Genomic DNA, 22,224 nt, shown 5'->3' on the forward strand with positions numbered 1-22,224 from the left:
ACACACAAACTGTGCAAAAGAACAAGCGTGAATTACACGTATATACAGACATACGACGACTGACCAGACCTGTTTACCCCCATAAGTGTTTTGGAGTAATGCTCAGCCCCAAAAATAGTAATCCTGGCACAAAAATAGTAATCATCCAGCATCCGTCGCCAATTACAACGCACATGACAACTGTGTCTGCGAAACGCAATCATGCACATATATCCATCATTCACAAACAAAACACATCAGTCAGTTTTTGTAGTCAACATAATTTCAAAGAAGATCACATCAAAAGCACATGCATCACTGATTCTTTTTCTTTTGCTCGTAGTAGGCCTTTTTCAGTGTGTCAAGCGCTTCTCTACTGTACTTGCGCTTGCCGAATGAGTGAGGGCGAGACTTCACCATTAGAAGGCTCTCCAGCGTCTCATCAGACAGACATGATCTCTGGTCAGTCCTGAGCTTTTTCACCCCATTTTGCCATTGAAAAAACCAATGCCAAACATGTGAATTAATAAAAATAATAATACAAAAAAAATTTTTTAACATCTTTTTTTTAATAAAAAACGTAGTCTTGACACGGATAGCGGAATGGCGTATTTTTTGCAGAAAATCGTAATAAATTACGCCAAAATCGTAAGGGTAAACAGGTCTGACGGAAACACGAACATGGCCGCACGTACACACACACACACACACACACAAAACGAAACACCCACGACAGAGACAGTTACAGAGTTTATTTCATCTCCATTCTCATTCATTATATGGCTACTTTCCTGATGTCCGCTCATTCGACGTTTTAGTCACATACCTCACACACAGTTCGGAAATCAGAGTAGTAAGTGTATACAATCTCATAGCAAAGATAGAATCAGGTTTGAGTAGACGGTATATATACATAATCAAATAGGTAAGAACGAAACATTGCAGACTAACTCTCCGTTTTTTTCTGTTTAGAGCTACTCGGAAAACCTTGCGCTCTCTGGGTAAAAATGGGTAATCAAAACAAAGAAGTTGCTATGCGTGGCTATTCGCACACGACTCGATATTTTTTTTTTTACCCGCTCCAGGTTTAAGAGTCGTACTGTTAGGGGCAAATTACACCTGCGCAGAGTCAGCGGCACAGACGACGCACTGCAGATTATTGAGGTCATTCTCTGGTATTTCCCAGCCCGCTACACGTTGCGTGATAAGAAAACAGGCCAATTTTTCGTCATTATCCCTATCGCAGCATGCAGCGCCGCTGACTCTGCGCAGTTATAATGTGCCCCTTACGGTCAACGTTGCTATGAGACATTAGCCAAGAGACTGTTCATTCATCTTGTCACCATTACATTGTATACACTAGTACAAAAGAAGCAGACTGCTTTCCATTACAGCTTACCCTTTTTAGGTCGTGTTTAAGTTACACACATTTCGGCTTATGTACATTTTATTTTATTGCGTGGCGTGTTGTACAACTTCAGACAGTACACCTGTAAAATGTACAATGTACAGAGTTACATCTTGTATTAATTATCTCAGTACAAATTTACATTCCGCTTATATGTAAACAATCCGATTTACATGTAACTGGAGGATTTTTTGGTTATTCGTCCCCTTCTTTGCACTGCCGACATTTTGGTGCAAAACGACATGAACAAGGAGAAATGAACTGGTAACAGAACTGGCCTTCGAGGTTTGAACAACACAGAGTATCATTGCACAGTCTATAATCTACGAATAACAAAGATGACAAAAGCAGGAATCAACTTTAAAACTAAAAAAAAACCTATCGTATTAGCCAGCTAAAGCAAAAATCGTACACGACATAAAATGTAAGACCATTATTTGAACACAAGCCTAAAAACCAATCTTAAAATCTTCTCAGTAAAATGTGTACTCAAGCAAACACTGCACTTTAACACTTTGAACAGCAAAAATCAAAAATAAAATTGATGTGTCCAGCAATTCTAATTTTGCTTGTTTTGTTAAATGTTTAGAACGTTCCATACAGCACAGAATACGTCATTGCTGGAAGAGATCAGCCAAACTACAAATTACCGATTTAAATCGTTCAAGAAGACAAAGTGATATTGATTTTTCAAACCTGCAAATAGAACTTTGCCAAACTGTATAAAAGTGGTTAATGTAAACACTTGAAAAACGCAAATTAACCGACATCGGCCTGGATTTGAAATACCCTAAACCCTGTCTCACATCGAATCAACGACAATAGAAAACCCTGATGCTGATGAAATAGATTCCTATACAAAAACTTTCAAACGTGTGACTTTCTTGCATTAAACGTTTTTTGTTTTTGTAATGTGAATAGTTGTAACGGACTGGCGTAACTGAAAAACCGGTGATGCAATATATTCTTACACAAAAGCTTTTAAACGTGTGACTTTTTTGCACTAAACGGTTTTTGTTTTTCAATGTAAGCATATATAATTGTAACAGACTGGCGTAACTTAAAAACAGCTTTCTTTTCCTGTCTCTTTAAAATCGATCCATTCCGCTACCAATGCAGCTCCTGAAAACGGCAGGCAATATTCACTTAAAGGTAAATTCCTTGCACTAAACGCTTTTTGTTTTCCTTTGAACACAGTTGCAACGCAATCGCGTGATTTATAAAGAACTTTCTTTTCCCGTCGTTTAAAAAAATCTATTAATTCAAATTCCACAAAGCGTCAGACATGTTGCCCCGTCCATCTCGCGCAGATATAGAGCACCGCAGATCCGTCAGGTTTTTATTTTTTATTTATATTTTTTTTAATTTTTTTTTTTTTTACATGTGATGAGAGCATCCTTCCACTTGGACATATACAAACAATCCACAGCCTGGGTGCGTTCGTCGCAGCGTAGGATTGTTTGTGTGTGGATGAATTCATTTTGTAACTGACACGTGTGTCATTCTGTGGAGTTAATTCATCAGAAAAATCCCGCTCTGCGCACGTAGCAGTCAGGATGTTGATTATAGGTATGTGTGTCCAAATGGAACGATGTTCTTATCCCATGTGAATGCCTTTGTAGATCTGTAGTGGTGTACATGATCCTGTACACTAGCAGAGTGATATTTTCTGTTTTCCTGTTGTTTTTCCCTGATCTATTCCCAAACAGAGATCATAAGTTTCAATCGCTGATCATGTGTCAAAGTCTTATTTTGGAAAAGCTATCCTCGGTGAGTTTCTATTTCAAGTATCCATACTGCGCATGATCATTGTCTCGTCTAAACGCACCCACAGCGATCACTTACAACGCGTGTCTGTTTACTACCTCTCTGAAAATGACTAGCGTTTCTACTATGGGATCAATGTCTTTGACAGTAGCTAATGACTTCCAAATATAGCTCAAAGCCTCTCGGGCTCAGTTCTCAATCTCTCCAAGCGGACAAAAAATAGCCGGCTTATGTCCAGAAATAAACCCCAGCATCAGGCTACTCATTTTCACCTTTGGTGACACCGCGATTATATTAGCCTACAGAGCCACTTGGTGCAGTTTGAAGCTGATTGTACACTTGTCTGTACACGCGTCGTGTGGCTCTATTTGCTGTACATATTTTGGTATCGCTTCATAAATATCATTTGGTATTTTGCAGGTCATAAATGCACTGACTGGCAGTCTGACAATGTCCAAGAAATGAACTTTGGTGTGCACAAGTCCGCATTATTCATTTCTAAGAAAAACAAAACAAAACACACACACATGCAAGTACAGGTACATATATCTATATACAGAATCATCCTTTTCATTTGAGGAATGTACATTCGCATGCTCAGAAGAGGCAATGAAAGAACTGTGTATGTGGAATATCAAACATAAACAGTGGTTTAAAAGAACATCGTTTAAAATATGAGAAACAAAATAAGAGTTAACCTTTAGAGTGTACTGTGAGTGTTTAAAACAAGTTTACATTGGATACATGTAAATGGCACTCCCTGCAAAGAACGAATCAGATCAAGCGAGACAGACTAGGAGGAGGAGGAGGAGAGAGAGAGAGAGAGAGAGAGAGAGAGAGAGAGAGAGAGAGAGAGAGAGAGAGAGAGAGAGAGAGAGAGAGAGAGAGAGAGAGAGAGAGAGAGAGAGAGAGAGAGAGAGAGAGAGAGAGAGAGAGAGAGAGAGAGAGAGAGTCACGCTTATGAACACGCGCCGACGAATATTCTGGAGTATTGCACAACATAATTACGCCGCTCTCAGTAATGCTATTACAGGCTTTGCTAAAAACTACAAAAACATTTGTCCTATTGATCAGCAGGGGGGGTATAGGTACAAAGAGAAGAGGAGTCATTAAAAGTGCATAGCTGGAGGATAAAGTCAGTGAGAAACGGAGATTTGTATTAGAGATGACAGGATCGCGTTTTGCAAGAAGCACGTGCTGCACACGTGTGGTAGTGCATGTGTCCGTGAGGCGGCAGATCTTGGGCGTGTTGATTTATTAAAAAAAAAAAAAAAAAAAAAGTGTAATGGGTGGGTTGTTTTGCTGCACACAAAAAAGGGTGTGAGGCGGACGGAGAGAGAGAGAGAGAGAGAAAGAGAGAGAGAGAGAGAGAGAGAGAGAGAGAGAGAGAGAGAGAGAGAGAGGCCGAGGGAGGCCGAGGTGGGTGGGGTTGTGGTGGTAGTGGGTCAAAGTTAAAAATTGCTATTGCTTCAGGCTATAGCACAGGGGCCATTATGTCCTGTATTACAGGTAACCCATGCTAATTTGCTAATCCTAACATAAATACGTATTCAAAACACATTGAGAGGGAAAGGGAGAAAGTAAAATCAGAGACAGAGATAGAGACAGCGACAGAGAATACAGAGAATACAGAGTTCAACAGCCATTAATGCAATGTTTTACAACAAGGACTTGAGGCGGAATCAACAGGAAGAATAAGTTAGAGGGAATGCAATTTTGAGGTAACTCCAGGCAACCGATTTACTTAAATAATTTTCCAATCCATGGAAAGGCACGGTAAAGATCAATTGAAGCGGTATAATAAGCACAAATAATCATACTCTCACGACATTAACATTAGCATCATGCTTGGAATAATCTGGAACCAGATACAAATCTGTTACTGGAATGTGGTTCACTTTAAAAGCTGGAATGGTCGAAACTGTGTATCTTTAAATATTAACTAAAAGGCACTTTGATTCATTAATGAAGCTCGCATAAATGTGCGACCAGACTATAGAATATACACTGACCCATACAAGTCTGCTAGCCAGCAGCAGACGTGCTGAAATAAGATTTAAAAAAGCAAAAAACCGCTCAGAAAAAACCCACAATAGTGACACTTTCTGAGTGCAATGTCTTTTTTTCCATTTTCAATTCTTTTATTTTTCAAAGGTTTTAAAGTCGACTGACATTTTTCGATCAAAAAGAAAAGCGAACCTTTGCAAACATAATTGCTTGCACTCGTGAATTTTATTAATAGCTCAGTGACATGTCAGATGTAATCTTTTTTCAAAGAGTAACAAATCAAAATTGATTATTTGCACTAAATACTTTAACGGGCTAATGAGCTCTCTGGTTCGTGAAAAAATAGGGTTCTGCCGGTTCAAGTTTTTGACAACATGAAATCTTGAAATGAAATGTGTTTTGCAGAATTTTCTGTCATTGAATGATGACATTCTGTTCGATCTAAACGAAGAAATGCACACATTTGAAGATTGCGTGTTTCTTTTCTTTCTTTCTTTATTTGGTGTTTAACGTCGTTTTCAACCACGAAGGTTATATCGCGACGAGGGAAAGGGGGGAGATGGGATAGGGGAAAGGGGGGAGATGGGATAGAGCCACTTGTTAAGTGTTTCTTTTCAAATCCTGTGTCTAGCACCATGTCATAATAATAACATCACAATTAATAGAGTTGAACAGTTAACGAAGGCAGTTAATAGGCGGTAATGGAAAACACAGAATGGAGATCACAACCACAGAATGAGAAAATGACATAAATAAAAGTGGAATAGTTATACAATGCGAAATCTGGAGTGAAAGAATGAAAGTTGCATGCATGCACAGTGCCTATATATTGCAACCACCCTTTCTCATTTAATATACACGAAAGCATGAGGGAATAAACACTTTTCATTCAAACCCACACAGGAATTGTCTGAAACATTGTCAGATCTAAGCTTCATCACCGCAAACGTTTTTAAGTTTCGAAGAGTTCATTGTCTTTCTTCACCGATGCATATCAACTTAGAAGAATTATTTACATTTATTTGATTAAAGCAGGTACAAACATTTGTCCTTTAGTTTGACCTCAACAGAAATGTTTCTGAAGACACCATGATTCACACATAAAATCAATAGAGGAATGTGATATTCAAGAATTAGGAATCTTTGTTCCACAATCAGTTATGCTGAAGTCTTGACCTGTTTTGGAATGTGTAATCTCTTGGTCCTTTTAAAACACAAATTACTTTGAAGTAAAAGGTGAACCCAAGTCCGATATTTGTGAAATTCCAGCGATCAGAAGCATATGCAGGCACACACTAAAGTGACGCAAAATACTTAACGAGCAGCAGAAGCCGTCGAGTTTCCTGTAAAGTTCATGCAACAAAAAGGTCTCGAATTATCAGCTGATTCCATGCCTTAGAAACTGAATCGCTTGTTCAAGTCATGCAAAAAATAATTTGCGCTTTCGGCCATGCGGAAGAAAATTGATTCTCGAGTTGAGTCATGCCGACATAATGATTGCAAGGTTCAGAAGACACAGGGAACGCCCTAAATCTACAGGAAAATCAGAATCATGCAGAGAATGTTTTTTTTGTACTCCAGGTTCGTTTTCTTCGTAAATGCGAGCATCCGCTGACAGGATTGTGTCAGCAGAAGTTTTGTCGTCATTTTCATTTTAAGCTTAACTGAATGGAAGATATTTTTCTCTTATTACTGCTGATTAAGCTATGCTTAATTTTGTTACAAATAAAACCAGCATTCGTGAATTGATATGACATTCTCTTTTGACCTAGACAGAGAGCCTGCACGTAAGACATCAACCACGCTGGACTTTCCATGTGTGAAGAAGTTGGCTATACTCACAGACATTCTCATTGTACGGTTACTTTACCAATGCCTTCTTTTCTGTAGCTTGTCTTCAAGAATAATTTGTTTCGATTTTTTATAGCCTTGAAGACAGTCAGTGAATATGACTTCCGATTCATTACGGGCAGCATTCTGTTCTGGTTTTGCATGATTAAGCCTTTTTGTGGCTGCGTAAAAATAATCCCGATTTACAGAATCTTCAGCTTTCTGGAGTACCCTTACATCTTTCTGTTGAGTTCATTTTGAAAGGGTCACTACTAGTTTGGAAAATGTCTATTCACTTCTTAGTCAGGGTACAAACTAGTTCTTCTTCTGCGTTCATGGGCAGAAACTTCCACGTGTTTCTACGTGTATGAACGTTCATACTCAGCCGTTTAGGTGAAGGTCTTCTTAAACTTGTCAATGACTTTGTGCTCTACTATTGACGACAACTTCTGCAATGCTATACACGGCCTCCTCAAGCATTCACATCAATCCTGTTCTTGGTGGGGCCTGAAGCATCAACGTTCTTTGCTTACTTCCCTTATCACGCCTCGCTGTCCTCCACCATCTCAGGGAACTCTTCCTCCACGTTAGTATCAGTCGCCTCCCCTTGCATAATCCTTCTCTCCCAGAAGGCAGCGCGCGCAGAGATGCATCCGGAGCGGATCCTGGGGGTGGCGAGGTTCTCCTGACTTCCTGAAGCCTCGGAAGACGACTGAGCTCGCGGTCTGGAAGCAGCGGGTCTGTTGGCGTGGTTGGAGAGACCAGCAGAAGGAGCTGTGAGTATGACAGCGGATTTGGGTCTGGGAGTTCCGCTTCTGGGGGGTGGGGAGCGGGAACGGGTACGGAGACGGGTAGGTTTAGGGGTGGATGACGCCGCAGAGTTCTGCCCTTCCTCGTGCTCTTCCGGGTAGATGAGCACGGGGTCCTTGCTGGGATCCAGCTGCTGGTAGTGCGCAGGTCTCGGAAGGTTGGGGGTTCGATTCTGTCTGGGGCCTCCTTTCTGCTGTTGTTGTTGTTGGGCAGGAGACAGGCTGGCGGAAGCAGCTCCCTGGGGGTAGGATCGTCTGTCCGGGTGACCTGCACCAGCCGCTACAGGCTTGCTGCGGAGCTGGACCGAGGCCGTGGACTGTGCCGGCTGGTCTCTGATGCGGATGATGTCGGTCATGTTGGTGTTGCCAGCCTCCCGCAGCTTCTGCAGCTGATCCTTGGACAGACTGCGCGCAGTGATGCTGTGAATCTGGGGACAAGAGAGATGCAGAAACTGTGTTAGATTCTGAATGTGGTGAAAGCCAAGAACTTGGACGGGTCGCAGTCCGCTCCTGGACTGGACTGCACGAACTAATAAATTTCACAAATAAAAAAATGACAATAGTAAGATAGAAATCCTAGACAGGTAGACTGATAACGTTCCTGATACCCCCCCCCCCCCCCCTATCTGTACTCACCGATACAAGAACAGCAAGACAGTACGAATATACAGATATCTTTGTTCATCTCACCACAGTCAATTTGTTATTTAGACATCGTAAATTTAACCTGTTCAAAATAAACAGAGCCCCGACCCGACCCTCGACTACCCAACAAACACACAACAGTGTCTTAAAAAAGATATACTCAAAATGGACAGACTTTTGCTAAGTTTCTGAGTATTTTATAACTTATCAATACAATCTCCTCGAAGCCGATTCACATTAAATTAATCGACTTTCAAAATACGTATTGTGTAATTACTTCTGAATGACATCTTTGCATTCCCCCTTACCTCCTTTCAGCAAATTAAATTCACACGAAAGATATAATCAAAATCTCTACAATCTTACAATGTCGTTTATCACAAAATCAAGAGTACATGGACACTGACAGGTCGATATTAAAATTGCAATTTGCTCGCCAGGTATAAAGAGATTATAATTAGCACTACATGGTCAAGGCACGCAAGTGCAGAGGACAAGAATCATTTTGATCGTTTGTCTCCTTTCTCTAAAGTGTTTTAATCAATACTTCGTGACAATATGGAGTGTGGAACTGCTATTTTTTCTGTGGTAGGTCTGCTCTTTCGTGGTTCTCCAATTAAATTAAATAATACGTTTGCTGGATTGGGTAGGAATCTGGTGAAGGGGATTCGGAGGGAAGAGAGTAATGGATGTATGCGGGTGATGGGCGGGGTTCGGGGTGGAGGTGAGGGTCTTTGGTGTGTGCGTGTGTGTGTGTGTGTGTGTGTGTGTGTGTGTGTGTGTGTGTGTGTGTGTGTGTGTGTGTGTTTATTTGTTTTTTTTCTTTAATGGATACCTTTTCCCTTTAATTTTGAAACTACGTTTTTTTCAAGCATATTTAATTGGCTAAGAATTACTGCAAAAGCTATCTTTCATTTTCATGAAATTGCAAAAAGCCTATTGAAATGCTACGAAAAAAAACCCACAAATATAATTGTGACATTTTGTTGCTAACTTTCGGCCTTGCGCTATCGCATAAAGCGACAAAGCCGGCCTTTTTCTCATTGGTTATAATCATTGTCGACAAATTATTAGCGCTTAGGATAATAAACAACAGCACAGCATTTAAAGCACAAAAAAAGAGAAGGAGATAAGTAAATGAAAAACAATATCGCAGAATATATAGTGCGCAAAGATTTAACGGGTTACAAGTCAAAGAATTGCAAGAAAAACACACACACACAAAATGCAAAGGTACACTGCAAAGAGAATCACACACACAAATGTGATATTTGTTTTCAAATTTAGTCAGCACGCATTTCGCAGCTACTTAGCTGGATATATTCGGTTATTCAGTGCTAAATACTTACTGCTGTGTCACCACTCTCCTGAAATCGCAAGGGGAGAATACTTGGATAAAAAAAAGAATCCTAACTAACAAATAACCTGATACACCTGACGCCAAAAAAGTTCGATAAATACCGAAGGCTTAATAGAACGGTACAAGTAAAATGTCAATCGTAACAGGGAGAAACCCCCATAGAAAAACTCACCGACAGACTAGGGTACAATTAGTACAACACAGAATAAAACAAAACAAAAAGAAAACCTTCACAAAACAAATGCACATTAGTGTCTCTGTCCCAGGTGTACACACTTAAGAATGGAAATGTTTGTTTGAAGACACCACCATAAGCCGTAGGCTTGTTGTTTTCACCTTATGTCGATGTACATTTCTTGAACATGTAAAATATGAATAAACATTGTTTAAACCAAGAATAAAAATATTAACGTCTAAAAAAAACTCAGCCATAAGAACAGACTGACAGATAAATAAAACCGTAAGGAGAAAAGGAGAAAAATCTAAGAAATTCAATATTTTTTTCAAGAGCAATACAAGAGAAATTCTATACCTTTCTCAAGAGAAATGCATTATACAAAAAACAACACCCATGTGTTACACAGAATAATCACAGAAAAACTTTGTGAAAAAGTGCATCAAACTTCAAGTGCTGAAAAAGGGAAAGAAAAACCAAGTGAAACAAAACAATACACTTATACCACACACAACAAACTTACAAAAACAGAGGGGAAAAGGTCTGATCAAAGGAACAAAGAAAAATAAACAGAAAAACAATAAACTTACATCATTCTCAACTTCCTGATAAATAAAATAAAAATTCAATTTGAGTGAAATGATGGCCAAATACTCAATGCAATGTGACATATACTACGTAAATAAGAAATTGACCCAAAGAAGGATTCAAACTGCAGAGAAACTTTCCGGGTAACTGGAACCGTGAGTAAATCAGAAACTGCAAGCCTGCCAAGTAAAATATCTTTCAACCATAAAACAACTCAAGAGAGGCAAAGTGGTTCTGATGTACCAAAAATAAAACCACACGTTCTACTCCGATTCATTCTAGAGTTTGGAGGCGACCCCGTCGACCGAGAATGTACTTAATTTAATAAAGCAATGTCAGACAATAACACACAGTAGTGATGTGATTGTGTAAATGAGACACTAAATGTCAGCTCGCTTTTCCGCTCGCTTTAGCTTTTAAATGCAGATGAGATTGATCAATGGAGCGAGGAGGCTGATGCGCCAATAGCAACAGTTATGTCCCTTGGAAATCCTTAAAAGGTTGATTTCATGTTTTACATGTCCGCATTTGGAATTTTTATATTATATGTTTTTGGCAAGTTTTGTATGTACCTCATTAGACAGATGAATAAATAAATAACATAAATAAAGAGTCCAGAACTGCTTCTCGGTTGTCATTTCGTACAACTTTCTTTTTGAGAGTCTGAGTCTGAACGTTCTCAGTGGACAGCGTAAAGTTCTTAAGTATCCAAGAGTACACGTTGTAATACAATATTATGCCAACAACAGCTACATTAGCCTGATTCGATAACTAACTTAGATCAAACCAGACTAGGTTGTGGGAGTAAGTGGACGGAGCCTAGTTGGAAGAGAACTCTTGCTTAAAGCAATACAAGAGTCAAAATCGTGATGGTTACGGGACATTGAATCAAATTGACATGTTAGCTGGCTTACCATGGTGGAACTCATCTCGTTTTGCAAGCACTTTAACCAAAAAGAGTCACTATTGTGATGGAAGCCAACAATCCATCAAACTAACAATTTAAAGACCTGCCTAATAGTTCTGAACATTTTGAAAGCACTAAGAAACAAACCAACATTTCCATCAAATTGACCGTCTCTGACCTACCATTCCCGGTCACGCACGTGAAAACTATTCCGTTCTCTCTACTGACAGTCGTAAAGAATTCAATTAAGAGAAATCACGTTTTGAGTGATTGGGACGACTATTCCTGGACCAACGCGAAGAGGTAACAATCGATTATCTGCCACGGTCCATTATTTCTGACTCCTACTGTATAGGGCTAAGGAAAGAGTCCTCTTTTGTCATCAGTTTTTACAATGGCAGAGTTATTGTTGTCAGAGAGAAAGAGAGAGAGAGAGAGAGAGAGAGAGAGAGAGAGAGAGAGAGAGAGAGAGAGAGAGAGAGAGAGAGAGAGAGGTACAGGCTCAGCGAGAGAGACAGAGACAGAGAGTACTAGAGAGAGAGAGAGAGAGAGAGAGAGAGAGAGAGAGAGAGAGAGAGAGAGAGAGAGAGAGAGAGAGAGAGAGAAAGAGAGAGAGAGAGGTACAGGCACAGCGAGAGAGACAGAGACAGAGAGTACTAGAGAGAGAGAGAGAGAGAGAGAGAGAGAGAGAGAGAGAGAGAGAGAGAGAGAGAGAGAGAGAGAGAGAGAGAGAGAGAGAGAGAGAGAGAGAGAGAGAGAGAGAGATTGGATTGGATTGTTTAATTGTGTAACCAGTGATTTGGTTTTTACAATGGTAAAAAAAAGAGAAAATGTACAAAATCAGCATTTCACGTAATCGAATCAAATGTATATACATGGTGTTGAATATTTTTGGCAGTTGTTTGCTAATATAGTCACCTCACAATATAGATATATACATCGTAGCAAACAGTGTATCAGCCATGAAAACTTTCTGGTAACGGTAATACCGAGGGGTACATTTTTCATGTCACGAATCAAACATCAAGTCTCTTCTGCCTCGCTTTCCAAGCCAGGAATAGATATTTAGCAAAACTTACGGCTTTTGTTTCGTCGTTACCTTTCAACAGTACACGCAGTTGGAGTTCGCATGGAGAGTCAACCGGTATGCCAATATATCTGGTTCTAATAGCCTGATACACTGGGCACACAAAGACAACATGTATTTCATCCTCAGTTTTATTTGTACAAAAAGGGCATAGCCGGCTTGCTTCCGAATGCGAAAAACGTTGCCTGTGTGCACTGAATGGAGAGACGCCAAGTCTGAACCTGCTGAGAGCTGTCCTGTAGATATTCACTTTTATAAAGTCTAAATAATGTTCTCGTCCGATCAGACTTTTGTGACTGTGGTAAAGTTCAAAGCGAGGACTTTGTGACGTATGAGAGAGAGAGAGAGAGAGAGAGAGAGAGAGAGAGAGAGAGAGAGAGAGAGAGAGAGAGAGAGAGAGAGAGAGAGAGAGAGAGAGAGAGAGAGAGAGAGAGAGAGAGAAAGACAGGGGGCTTCCAGAATGAGAGAGAGAGAGACAGACTGTCGGTGATTGTCACGCGAAGGACTGTAATTATCCTGGTCTTTGTGATGCTTTTAGATCGTCGCGATATAACCTTCGTGGTTGAAAACGACGTTAAACACCAAATAAAGAAAGAAAGAAAGTGATGCTTTTAGAACATTAAGAGCTGAGAAAATCGTGTCACGTTTTGTCTCGCGATCAGACGGTAATGCTACAACGGCTAATGACAATGCAAGTAAAAATAAACGCTGTGTTAAGTCTGAACAAAAGGATTTTTTTGAAATAGGTACGTAAAAGGCAAGCGCACGCAGCGCCGACGGAAACCTACGTCACGATTGGGGAATAATTGTGCGCACGATTTTAAGAACGGACTGAGCGCAAAAAATGACACACATAAAAGACATGCGATGTTCTGATAAGAGTAAAGATAGAGTAGTTCTGATTCTCCTGAACTAGATGGAAACAAACAATGAGATCCGTTGCGGATTAAAATCCAGAAAAGACTCCAATAAATTGGCATTGAAACTCAACGGTTTAAATGTGGAACATACTTTACCCGGTCATTCTTCATTTTCGAGATTAAATGCGTATTCTTTTTTTTAAATTAGAAAACGTTGTGTCGATTTTAAATTCTATTCCTAGATATGCATTTTAATGTCCACAAGTGCTATTAATGGAATAGATCTGAGGCAAAACCGAGCCCTTAGCTTGTTGATATCTGGATACTCTTTGGAGAAAAAAATTAAATATGCTTTTATAATTTTACAAGATATTTTGAAAAGTAATCTGGATATTCTTTGATTACTTTTCAAAATATCTTGTAAAATTATAAAAGCATATTTAATTTTTTTTTCTCCAAAGAGTGTACGAGTTTTTGCAGGCTGCATGCAGTATAAAAAAATATCAACGAAATTTTTTTTCCCTACCATCGTTATAAGAAAATACGTGATACCTCGGACCTGAAGATAAGTAGAAATCATGACAAATGGGGACACTCTTATATTATAATTTGTTTTGCAGATAGCTGTACTTGTGGCTTCTGTTCTGGTGTAACCGGCACAACAGAATTCTCGGACGAGAAATAGAACAACACAGAATCATTGTTCTTCGGCATAGCAATCAGGGTCTTCAACTAGACCATCTTCAACTAGACCATCTTCAACTAGACCATTCCAAGAAAGAGCATTGCAGGACATTGTTTCAAAAACAAACAATCAAACAAACAAAAAAACGAACGTATGAGAGGCAACACTTTGTCCTAATCAGAATAAGCGAAGAGATCCGCCATCAATTCAAATGAAGAAAGCTGGCACTGGAAGAGCGAGTCGTCATGCTTAACACAGGCTTCACATGCAGAGAATTTACAGTAAACCGCCTAAAGCAAATTGAATGTATAAAAGGAAAGACTGTGAAGGTATACAACTAAAATCAGCGGTCCTCAGACACACTCAACTTTAAAATGTTGGATACAAACTAACTTGCATGCACAGAGCATGTAAGAACCAACTCAGAACTAAAAGCAAAGGATGCAAGTCTGAAAGGGCTGCTGATGTGCATCCACTGCATTCCAGCAACAGACCGACTACTTTGTATTCATTAACAGATTATCTTCATGCATTAAAAAAAAAATTAATTAAAAAAACAAACCCACCTACATAAGTTACACGAATCACACTGTATTCAAACCGTAAAACAACTATTTTGATCAAAATGAACCAAAATCAAATTAAAAACAAATCAACCTACCCGCTTGAAGTTGCCCTCGGAAGAGTCCTCCTCTTTCTTGTTTGAGCCAAACATGGCACGGAGGCGGCTGACGGACGGCAACTCGATTCCGGAATCCGCATCGTATTCCGCACGACTTTCCGGAACCTCTTCCTCCTGAGTCTGCCCCACCATGTGCGTCGGTAGAGGGCGTTCGTGTCGCTCAGGGGTGAAGGACGAGACACCGGAGTCGATTGACTCCCTTGGCGTGGAGCTGTTGGAAGAGTTGCTGCCCCTGGACGAGCGCGGACTGAACTGAAGCGTGTTGACGGCGCGTTCTATGCTGCTCACCTGTGGAGAAATACAGACGATGTTGCTGCCATTAGTCAAAATTTGCCACCTTAGGACAGTTGGTGCACCAGATACGAGCTGTTGGTGCCGCCTAACTCTCACTGACTTTACTGCACCTCATTTAGAGCGCTTACTTTCTTTTGTTTATTAGATCTGCAAACAAATACACTCACAGAATACATGCAAATACATAAACACCCACAGTATTTGATCTCAAAACAAATTAATTTAAAACACTGGAAGGGAAATGTAAAACACAAACAAATACACTCACTGAATACATGCAAATACATAACAACCCACATAACTCGATTTTAAATTAAATTCAGTTAAAACACTGGACAGAAAATGTCATTCATCGTTCTGCTTCATCATCATTTGCATCTTGAGACGATGGCGTCGATGCTTGATGCGCCATGTGGACTTGCTGCAGCAACTGGTGTGACTGAAGGGCCCAACAGAAAATGTCAAACGCAAGCAAATACACTCCCAGAAACCCGACAATTACATTACAACCCACAGAATTTGATCTCAAAAGCCAAAACACAGGACAAAACATGAAGAAACGCAAACAAATACACTCACTGATTGCATGCAAGTAAGTGACAATTTACTCACGTCTTTCTCGCTGCGAGCGACCTGCGCTGCAGTCTTGGCGACCTGGTCCTGTAACGCCGCCATGGTGCGAGGTGACGCCTGGTCCCCCTCCACCTGTACACGTGACTCCAGCTCCTTTACGCGGTCCTCCAGGTGGAACATCTTGCCCGCCGTCAGGTAGATCTGAATGCAACAATAGACGGTGGAGGTGATTTTGTGTGTGGTGAATGAACGATGTTCGGAAATAACTCTGTCGGGTTCGTATGGGCTGACAAAATCGTACATCACAACCAACAATCAACAACATAATATCAATAGACGAACTCCGAACTGTCGTGTTTGTATGGGGTGTGAAAGAGTGAATACTCTTGCTTTTTTTATGCAAACTTTCTCACGTGCATCTGGATTGTGTGGCTTCTCTCTAATTTCATCTTGCTTAGTATTACTTTGATGACAGTGCAAGTCCTTGCGTATAACAGACGCAGAGACACGCATGGACAGATACAATGGCTACTATCTGACACACAGACTGACAGACAAACAGAGTTACAATCAAATAGACACATACAAATAGACTCTGCGACGAGTTTTCGGGTGCCGTAGACAAATGTTCAAGTTACCGTAACACTCGGCACCGTTGAACCAAACACAGACACACTCATAATACCATACACAACATAATATAACAGTAACAATTTCAATCTCACTCACCTTCTCCTCCGTCTCCTCCACGCTGGGCTGCCTGTTGACCACCTGAGCCACAGGGGAGAAAGAGTCCAAGCTCACCGACCAGCGCTTATGCTCAGACCCCTCTCCCTCATTCTCTCCCTTCCTGTCTACCGACTTCTGCCTCGTCGGCTTCACCTCATAGTCTCGCCCGTACGTCCTGCTGTCGATCTCCTTGGGCCCAAAGTTCAGCACGAGGTCTTCCTCCTCAGCCTCACGACCTGAGGCCAAGGAGTCGGGCAACATCGTGTTCAAACGAGAGTCTGGTTCGTCTATGGAAACCGCGGAAGACACTGGCGGCCTTCGTGAAGAAGAAACAGCACTGTCCAGGGTGGAATTTCTAGCAGGGGTTGAGGTAGGTTGGGAAGATTGAACAGTCTTGGCTGAAGAGGATGAGGAAGACGAGTAAGAGTTTGTCAGTGTGCTGCTACCACTGGAAGACGCCGGAGAAGAGGAGAACGGAGCACCACTGGGTTTCTTGGAGGACAAAGCGATGGACACCTCTTCGCGGTACGACCCTGATATATCGTCATCCAAGGAAGGCAGGTACATGGCGAACTCGTCCTCCTGCTGAGACACCTGGGATCCAGCCACGCTCTCATTGTCTTCCACAGCACTCGAGGCCATAGAGTTCGTGCCATACCCGGACGAGACAGACTTGTTCAGGTCTGAGTGACTGGTCAGCTGTGACTGGGTCAGCTCAGGAGCAAGGGAGACACTCTTGTTATTGTTCTCTTCAGTCAAGCTGGGGAATGGTGCAGAGTTGTCCCGCTTTGAAAGGGGCGGAGAAGGCGAAGAGGGAGACTCCATTGCCTTCCTTTCGCCCTCAATAATCTCCTCTGCTGCGCGCAGGACGCTTAGTGCGTTGGAGGTCATCTTGCGTACACCCTTTGCTGCTTGGCCCTGTTGACAGTAATATAACACGCATTAAATTTTTCCAGGTTGAAGGAATACATTTCTTACTCAAGTGAATACACAGGTTGCTCCGCCGAAAAAAAATCTTCAGAAACAGCTTTAAAGCGGACATGTTTTGTATAGATTAACAGTAGAGACTCACCTTCTCCGAATTTTGTCCAACACAAATCTCAAGATACGCAGCGAGGGATAGTTGAAAAGTTAAATGACGTTAGGTTGAAGGTACGAGGTGATTACGAGAAAAACACGACATCAAAACATGGGAAAAGCATTGTTAGCGCAGAAATATGACAAGAAAGTTACAACAAGAGTGAAGGAAGCGGGAATTAACAAAAACCATGTGAACAACGTGAGAATAAATAAACAAGTTAACAGAAACCATGCAAGACAACACACAATGTGCGGGTGTAAGCAATGCAATGTTGTACTGCCCAAGAAACCGAAACCAAAAAGAAAGTTTCTAAGACACATTCACTGGTATAAGCTTATTCATTTGAAGATTCAGCCATGCAGTGCGAATTCTGTAAGTCTACACTGTTTTCAGCTCGGTAGCAAACAGAAATCCTGGGTCATGTATATTTTGGGATTAAGTTCAATACGCATACTCAATCCCTTTAGGTAAATAATAAGTACGTTGCAAAGATATTTCTCGAATCTTACCATCTCCTTTTCATCTTCAATCATTTGCAGAGCAGTAGCTTCATCCACCAAAGCGGAATAATCTACATTGTCATGTGAAGGGTTAGAAGACTTGGGAGAGTTCCTTCCCTCTAGGTTATCGAGGTGGCGCTCCATGTCTTCAAGATGCTGGTTTAGCGCAGTCAGCTGTTAAGTCACAATTGTTAATTGTTAGACGAGAAAGCAAGTTAAATACTTGGATTGTGCCAGGCAGCATAAAGTATGCTTTTTGGATTTTATTAGTGTGACAACAAAATGGCAGGGAAAGTGCAGAGAGCGAAACTTTTGTGCAAATGACACCTCACACTGCATATCACACACGTGTGTCAATGTTTTTTGTTGTAAATAAATGATAATTCTGTGCAAATTTGGACATGTTAACATGCATGAGATATTTCGAAACACTTGCAAATGTCTGTTTAATGGGAGGCAGTATTCGCAGACACAGACATTAACACACATACACATGGGCATACAGGCAGACAGACACAGACAGACAGACAGACAGACAGACAGACAGACAGACAGACACACACACACACACACACACACTCATATGCAAACATGTATGTACACAAAGCTTTGTGCAAGATCAATCACACACTGTGCTAAATATTCACAACACCTTCACTCTAGATTGCACACAGCAAAAACACCACTCGGAAACACCACTAAAAACACCACTCGGAAACACCACTAAAAACACCACTCGGAAACACCACTAAAAACAACACTCGGAAACACCACTAAAAACAACACTCGGAAACACCACTAAAAACACCACTTGGAAACACCACTAAAAACACCACTCGGAAACACCACTAAAAACACCACTCGGAAACACCACTAAAAACACCACTCAACACCACTAAAAACACCACTCGGAAACACCACTAAAAACACCACTCGGAAACACCACTAAAAACAACACTCGGAAACACCACTAAAAACACCACTCAACACAGAGAAATGACAACACCCACGTAACACCACTCAAACACACGTTTGTATGTCACGATACGAAAACTGATTAAAGTTTTGTTTAAACCAAACACACGTGTTCCTCTCCTCCCCCCTCCCTTCTCACCTCTTCAGCTGCAGCCAGCATCCCCTCCGCCTCCTTCCTCACGTTATTCCTGGCAGCAGTCACCTTGGAAACCAGACCATCCACCTTCTCCTCCTCCGGCGCTGGAGAGCGGGGTGTGTTAAATGAGCGGTTACTGTCCCTGAAAGGCGAAGACCTTGCCGGGTAGATGAGCGAATCGTCCAGCTGGGTGGAGCTTGGGCGGTCCGATTCTGAGTCGGTGTTGACCGTGCTGATTGAGTGAGAGCGACTTTTGGACAGCCATGGGTGGTTTTCTGTGAGGAGAGAAAGTTGTTTTGAGAAATCTTTGTTGACTGACTTTGAGATTGAAAGGCAGTGGATTGAGATATCCGGAACATTTCAAGGTAAAGTAGTCATTTATGTCTGAGGAAAACGAGTTGCAATGTAATTTGTCTGATTTTTGTCAGAGCTGTTTTGCCTTCAGAGTGACCTGGCGCAACCAAGTTCACGAAGATAAACAGACCGACCAACAGACAGACAGACAGACAGACAGACAGACAGACAGACACACACACACACACACACACACACACACACACACACATCGACTTTGCATATCACCGTTTCCTTCAAATCTATCTTTACCCTGTACGTTTCTAGATCCCTGTAACAAGTTTTCTTCCGTAAAGAGATAACAATGGTCATTTCTCGGTATAGACGAAGACTATCACGCATAGTACTGACCAGAGTATGGTTCTACGATGACCTGCGCCGTTGATCTGACCTCGCCAGCCACGTTCTTGGCCAGTACCATGTACTCTGCGTCGTCGTCCATGGTGGCGCAGTCGATAGTCAGGATGTAGTCACGGTTACCGAACTTCTCTGAAATAACAAAGACAAAAAATATATGAAGGATTTACGTCACTGGTTCATCCACATAAGAATACACAGATACACACATAAACACAGGGATAAAAAAGACATAAACACAGACAAGCACAAAGATACATGAAAAAAAACCACCCACCACACATCTATATCTCCACGCACGCACGCACGCACGCACGCACGCACGCACGCACGCACACACACACACACGCACACACACACACACACACACACACGCACGCACGCACGCACGCACGCACGCTCGCACGCACGCACACACACACACACACACACACACACACACAGAATAAAGCTAGTACCTATCCTGCAGGATTTGTTGCTCCTGAGCAAGTTTCCATCCTTGTACCAGTTGATCCTGGGCTGCGGGTAACCTTTGACCTTGCACCTGAACTTGACACTTTGACCTTCAAGCACCTCAACGTCCTTCAACTCTTTCAAGAACTCTGGCTTCTTCAGCTCCTGCTTGTTGTCTGCAACGAGCGTATATATGGTTTGTAATACGAGCTGGAAGAATGTGATTAATACAAGAATATGAGTGCATATTTATGCTAACAACATTCCTCGTCTTGACAGTCACATGACAAAGACATTACGCAGGTATTGCGAATCATTGCTAAGCATCTGCAAAGAGCAAAACTATTCCGCGAGTTCTAAACAAGGAGCGATTACCTCGGTCCATGCAATACACGCAGCAACGTTTACCTCCCTTTCAATGAAACAATCCCTGCAAACCTCTGCCTCTCCAAACACCCTCTCACCCAACAAATAATAGTGGCAAAGAACACGCGCAGCGACCCGTGCTGATCGACCGCCGCGGGTGTTTGCGGGCGCGAATGTATGTGTGCGTGCGTGAAGTTGTGCCTGCATCCGTATATGTGTCTATGTGTGTGTTCGTATCAATCCAAGTCTACCTTTGACAGTGACGGTGAGGTACTTGATGGCCTTGCCCTTGTCGCTGAGTGCGATACACATGTACTGGCCGGCGTGATACGTGTGTGTTGCACGTGTATACATGTGTCTATGTGTGTCTGTATAGTGTCAATCCAAGCATACCTTTGACAGTGACGGTGAGGTACTTGATGGCCTTGCCCTTGTCGCTGAGTGCGATACACATGTACTGACCGGCTTGGCGCTTGCCCACGTTGTACAGCGTTGCTAGGTTACGGTCACCGTCCACCTGCAGTTCCACGTCCTCGCCCTCTTCCAGCTCCTCCACCTCGTCTTGCTCTCGGTACCAGAACACGTCTGGATGGAAATATCAGACAGTTTGTAAGCTGCAGATTATAAGCTGCACACCTTTGTGCTCATGGTACCAGAACACTTCGTGGAGGAATTGCTGTTACACGCGCAATATAGATTCTTGGGGATGGTCTTGGTAAGAGCAGTGAGAAAGGGCAAAATGCGCTCTTAAAAAGTACAACAGTAGGTATGCTGGACCTCTTGGTTTGTTTGTTTGTTTGTTTGCTTGTTTGTTTGCTTAACGCCCAGCCGACCACGAAGGGCCATATCAGGGCGGTGCTGCTTTGACATATAACGTGCGCCACACACAAGACAGAAGTCGCAGCACAGGCTTCATGTCTCACCCAGTCACATTATTCTGACACCGGACCAACCAGTCCTAGCACTAACCCCATAATGGCAGACGCCAGGCGGAGCAGCCACTAGATTGCCAATTTTAAAGTCTTAGGTATGACCCGGCCGGGGTTCGAACCCACGACCTCCCGATCACGGGGCGGACGTCTTACCACTAGGCCAACCGTGCCGGTCTGGACCTATTGGTGCTCCTTGTACTAGAACACGTCTCGGGTGAAACAATAATAATAAAACATTCTTTTATAGCGCTGTTCACCGCCAAATGGCAGTCTCATGGCGCTTTACATTAGACATTAAAATTTAACATTTTACATATAAAAAAGTTTTTTCGTAAGAAATAACATACACACATTAAAAACAATTCATAGACAACGACCACTTATAGTTATATAAGATAATCTAGAAAAAATTGTTTTTAAAAAGATGAAAAAAACACGTAAGATAAGTAATAGACACATAGTTGCACATAAACACCAGTGAAAATGGTCCAGATGTGTTGACTTTGACGTACAGATTTCCGATTGTCTTTTACTTATCAGTTCTGCTTTGATACAACAGCAGCACACATATGTTTGGCAAAACACAAGGCCCGAACGAGATTGATTATGTCATTTTTTTTCATACATTACAAATCCCATTTTGATGATTCCAGATATCGACTCTGTTCGTGCTGTTTATTCAAGA

At 41.8% G+C, this 22,224-nt stretch overlaps 1 protein-coding gene and 1 long non-coding RNA gene across 3 annotated transcripts in view; one reads left to right on the forward strand and one right to left on the reverse strand.

The window, feature by feature from the left end:
• The window catches only part of LOC138960124 (uncharacterized), a 93,131-nt gene that overhangs the window by 50,864 nt on the left and 20,043 nt on the right, over positions 1-22,224 (forward strand). The window lies entirely within an intron of this gene.
• LOC138960123 (uncharacterized) overlaps positions 717-22,224 on the reverse strand; it is a 176,365-nt gene continuing 154,857 nt past the window's right edge. Inside the window, exons 14-23 of the mRNA XM_070331875.1 lie at positions 21,001-21,192; positions 20,247-20,417; positions 19,783-19,920; positions 19,081-19,352; positions 17,976-18,140; positions 16,386-17,303; positions 15,696-15,857; positions 14,769-15,077; positions 9,795-9,812; positions 717-8,228 (exon numbers count right to left, since the gene is read on the reverse strand). Of these exons, the coding sequence (XP_070187976.1) occupies positions 7,533-8,228; positions 9,795-9,812; positions 14,769-15,077; positions 15,696-15,857; positions 16,386-17,303; positions 17,976-18,140; positions 19,081-19,352; positions 19,783-19,920; positions 20,247-20,417; positions 21,001-21,192 (3,041 nt within the window). The 3' untranslated portion in view covers positions 717-7,532. The remainder of the gene's footprint in view (positions 8,229-9,794; positions 9,813-14,768; positions 15,078-15,695; positions 15,858-16,385; positions 17,304-17,975; positions 18,141-19,080; positions 19,353-19,782; positions 19,921-20,246; positions 20,418-21,000; positions 21,193-22,224) is intronic.

Source organism: Littorina saxatilis, linkage group LG2 (assembly GCF_037325665.1).
Source record: "Littorina saxatilis isolate snail1 linkage group LG2, US_GU_Lsax_2.0, whole genome shotgun sequence".
NCBI classification, from domain to species: Eukaryota; Metazoa; Mollusca; class Gastropoda; order Littorinimorpha; family Littorinidae; genus Littorina; species Littorina saxatilis.